Raw genomic sequence first — 3734 nt, forward strand, 5'->3', positions numbered from 1 at the left:
GCCATTCAAATTCCTTGGATGAAAACTTTATTGTTTAAAACTGCAACTGTACAGGTTGACTCAACATGATGATGCTTAAAGCAAACTTTGAGAGATATCAGTCTTTTTTGCTAGCATGTGACCTTTTCACTTGGTGGGATTGAGGTTGGTCCTTTTTGCCAACATGTGAATAAAAAACAAAAGAGTCAAGTATTTTCTCTTTATAAACTACTAAAGAGAGCTTAAAGAAATAAGCTGAAATCTGCTTATAGGCATGTTACAAGTTGTTTTTTTAAGTTCATCCAAACACTCACAAACGTTTAAGTTCAAATAAGTCTATCCAAATAGACATTAGAACTATATTATGGTGTGAAATTGCATAGCATTTGAAATATTAGCATGAATCACGCAAAAAAAAAAAACTAAGCCAACACAATTTTCAACAATCACCAACAGCATATTTATATCTATGCAGGGTCCATGAGCAGGAATCCCCAGATTGTACATCGATCAACGACGTGCCAAACCAAAAAAAAACAAAGAACAACTTTGTTATTCACTCAATAATTGTTATACAATTGCATTTCTATGGAGACAAATAATTTACACGCACAACCAAGGTGACAAAGTGGACATGGCAGTCCTTGCAAACAATTCAATCAATTGCATTATTAACATGCAGAAGCAATGGCCTCCAAAAGAGAGGCTGTAAATCTCATCTGAGTTTCTTCATCGATTCTCGAAAATAAGGGAACATGGACAAATAGAGACTTGTTACCCTTCTGTTCAGCAAACCGGAGAGAGTGGTAATACACATAATTGCAAACAAATCGTCCGGCATCATCTGATTTCATTACATCATAATTCTGTCCCTTCTTCAAGAATTTATAGATTGCATCAACGGGTAGAGAAGTCTTCATAAAACAATAATTGCAAGTTAGGAAAATAATAAAGACATTCTTAGCATAGCTACAACAGCATGCAATGCGAGTATGAGATACAGGTACAAGTAATTGCAGTTTTACCTCTCTTTTTCGAGAAATCCCGCCATCTTCAAGGACTATCGGGACTTGCTGCAAGAGAAAAATGAAAAAAAAAAAAAAAAGGAAAAAGGTATTCAGATAATGTAAAACATGGTATGCTTTCAAACCATTTAAGAAAATCTTTTAGCTATTCTAATTTCATTTCATCGATAAAAGATAAACAAGAAGCAAGATCATAACCCACCTGTGGTTGCCATCCTAATTCATCTGGACAGCGGAAAGTGGCTTCATTCGCTGCCAGACGCTCAATGGCAAACATTGTCGCTCCACTATTCGCCCCCAAGTGAAGCTGAAGCATAAATTCATGGAATAAAATCATTATCAAAGTAATCAGAAATATGATTATATTATAAACATGCATTCCTGCTTCACAGTATCTTTTATTCAACATGTACCAATCATTCGTTTTCCACAATAGCAGCTATAGCAATGTTATAGTATAGCATAGCGGAATTTTAACAAACCACTAATGCTTCGCGATACGCAATTGACAATACTTGTTTATCACACTGACATAAAACTTAGCTCATAATTAACGAGGATCATATAATAAGAGTCCCTAGAAATAAAAAAGAAAATAGAGAGAAACAAAATGAGACTAAACAAGACGACCATTGCATAATTGCATTGGTGTGAGTTTATTTCTTCTCAATTTTCATTCAGCAAATTTGTAACAATTTCTAGCAACAACTTCGGGGCATTAGTGTGATGATGGAAACAAAATGCTACAGATTACATGATATGAAAACTCAATATCTAATGCAATTCAATATGCATCTACCAGAAATGTGGTGAAAATGACAAGTGTGTCAAACAATATTCAAGTCTAATAGATAATAATTCGGAATCGGATTACTTTATTAAATTTCTTTTAAGACATTCTAAAGCAAATCTTTTTATGTCCCTTAGCTCACCAACTGAGTTTCCTACTTGAGACACTGCTCATAAACTTCTATGATATTTACAAATTTAAAGGCGGTATCATCAGAGCCATATTTGAGGGCGTGCAAGACAGACTACCGCACAGGGCCTAAAATTTGTTAAACCGTGGCTAAATAGGGCTTCGTTAAAATAAAATTGTCTGTTATTAAATTGTAGTTAAATAATCTATTTGTTTTGTCAAGCTAAACTGCAACAGGTACGGCCTCAAAAAATTTGAGACGGCTCTGATAACATGATCAATTATCAACAATTAAACTGAAGTCAAATATTGAATAAGAGAAAACCAACTAACCCAAACAACATTAGCGTTGCTCTTAGTATCTGTTTTAGACACACCAGACTCCAAAGTCTGATACAGTTGAGGAAGTGCACCCTCACCAGCCACCTCAAGAACAGTGCAACTTCCAAGAGTAACACCATCCGGTAAACCTTTCTTTTCAATATAACCCTTCAGATTACTAACAATAGCTTCTGTAGGGTTTACTGGCACTCCTTGAAACTTCTTAAACCCAGTTACATGAATTGTAACAGCCTTTGGCCCTTCAGATCCCATTTCTGAATTCTGAATTTTGATACAGTTCCCAATTTTCGTTCAACCCTTTTCACAAACACCTAATCTGCAAATTTATCACAGCATGAAAAACAAGTCAATGCAAAAGCAAGAGACAGGGAAACATAATTGGAACAAAAAACAAGATGAAAAGAAGAGAAGAAAGGGTACCTGGGAATTCACGAAAGAGTTAATGCGTGCGACAAGTTTGGTTTTATGGTTTTAATTTTGGTTTTTGTTGAAAAAGAGAAAGAGAGAAGAAAACACACGTTGCGATTGCTTGTTTGACTCTAGTTCTAGGATGGGAGTGAGTCGTAAATGCCACTGAGAAATGGAAATATTACGGGAATGCCACTGGTTGGTATATAGCGGCCCGCTATTAGCGGGAGAATACGTCATTGGACGGTGTTTTTGGATTTGATGGAAGTGTAAGCATCACTCTGATCCCACGTAACAATAAAGACTAATTAAGGGTTTATTAGTGTTAATAGGACTAGAATTTCTTGCAATTATGTTCTCACAATTATATTCGCTATTAACAATCATACACACCAATACCAAATACCCCATCATCCCATTATATATATATATATATATATATATATATATATATATATATATATATATATATATATATATATATATATATATATATATATATTGTCATACCCCAAAATTTGTCTTCCATATTTCATTTACAGTGATTCAAAGTTCAAGATTCAGCCCCAAAGATTACTCATTCAAAAGTCCAGATGATCCACAGTCAACTGGTTTGACCTAAAAGTCAACCATAATCAGAGCATAGTCAAAGCCTCCCAATTTTGGTCAACATCAAGTATGTGAAGTATAACCATCATTTGATCAAGGATTGATCATGATTCCATTAATAGAAACTCAGAGATGAACAAATACAAAAAGGTTCAAATTAGGGTTTCTTAGGAGAAAGTCAACCCAACTTTGACTGGGCATAACTTTCACATGGAACATCAAAAATGCCCCACTCAAAGCCTATTTTAAAGGAAATTGGATTCTCTACAACTTTTCCTCTCACAAGCCAGGAATAGAAATGCTTCATTTGAGAGGTATGATGCAAAAGATTACAGGTCATTTTCAGGCATCCTTCAAAAGCAGTTTTTTGTCAAAGAGGATATGATCAAGATAAAAGCTCCAAATGAAAAATATGTTTCAAAGTGGCTTATAGAGGACATCCTGAGGTTTTC

The 3734-nt window shown here is 34.7% G+C and overlaps 1 protein-coding gene across 1 annotated transcript; it reads right to left on the reverse strand.

The window, feature by feature from the left end:
- Positions 1–415: 415 nt before the first annotated feature.
- LOC131641693 (uncharacterized) lies at positions 416–2834 on the reverse strand. Its single transcript, XM_058911989.1, has 5 exons — positions 2686–2834; positions 2257–2581; positions 1207–1311; positions 1005–1052; positions 416–893 (listed from the first exon to the last, which is right to left on the reverse strand). The coding sequence occupies exons 2-5, from the start codon at positions 2515–2517 to the stop codon at positions 651–653; spliced, it is 657 nt and encodes a 218-aa protein (XP_058767972.1). The 5' UTR covers positions 2518–2581; positions 2686–2834; the 3' UTR covers positions 416–650.
- Positions 2835–3734: the final 900 nt, after the last annotated feature.

The sequence above is a fragment of the Vicia villosa genome, unplaced genomic scaffold (assembly GCF_029867415.1).
Source record: "Vicia villosa cultivar HV-30 ecotype Madison, WI unplaced genomic scaffold, Vvil1.0 ctg.003976F_1_1, whole genome shotgun sequence".
NCBI lineage: Eukaryota > Viridiplantae > Streptophyta > Magnoliopsida > Fabales > Fabaceae > Vicia > Vicia villosa.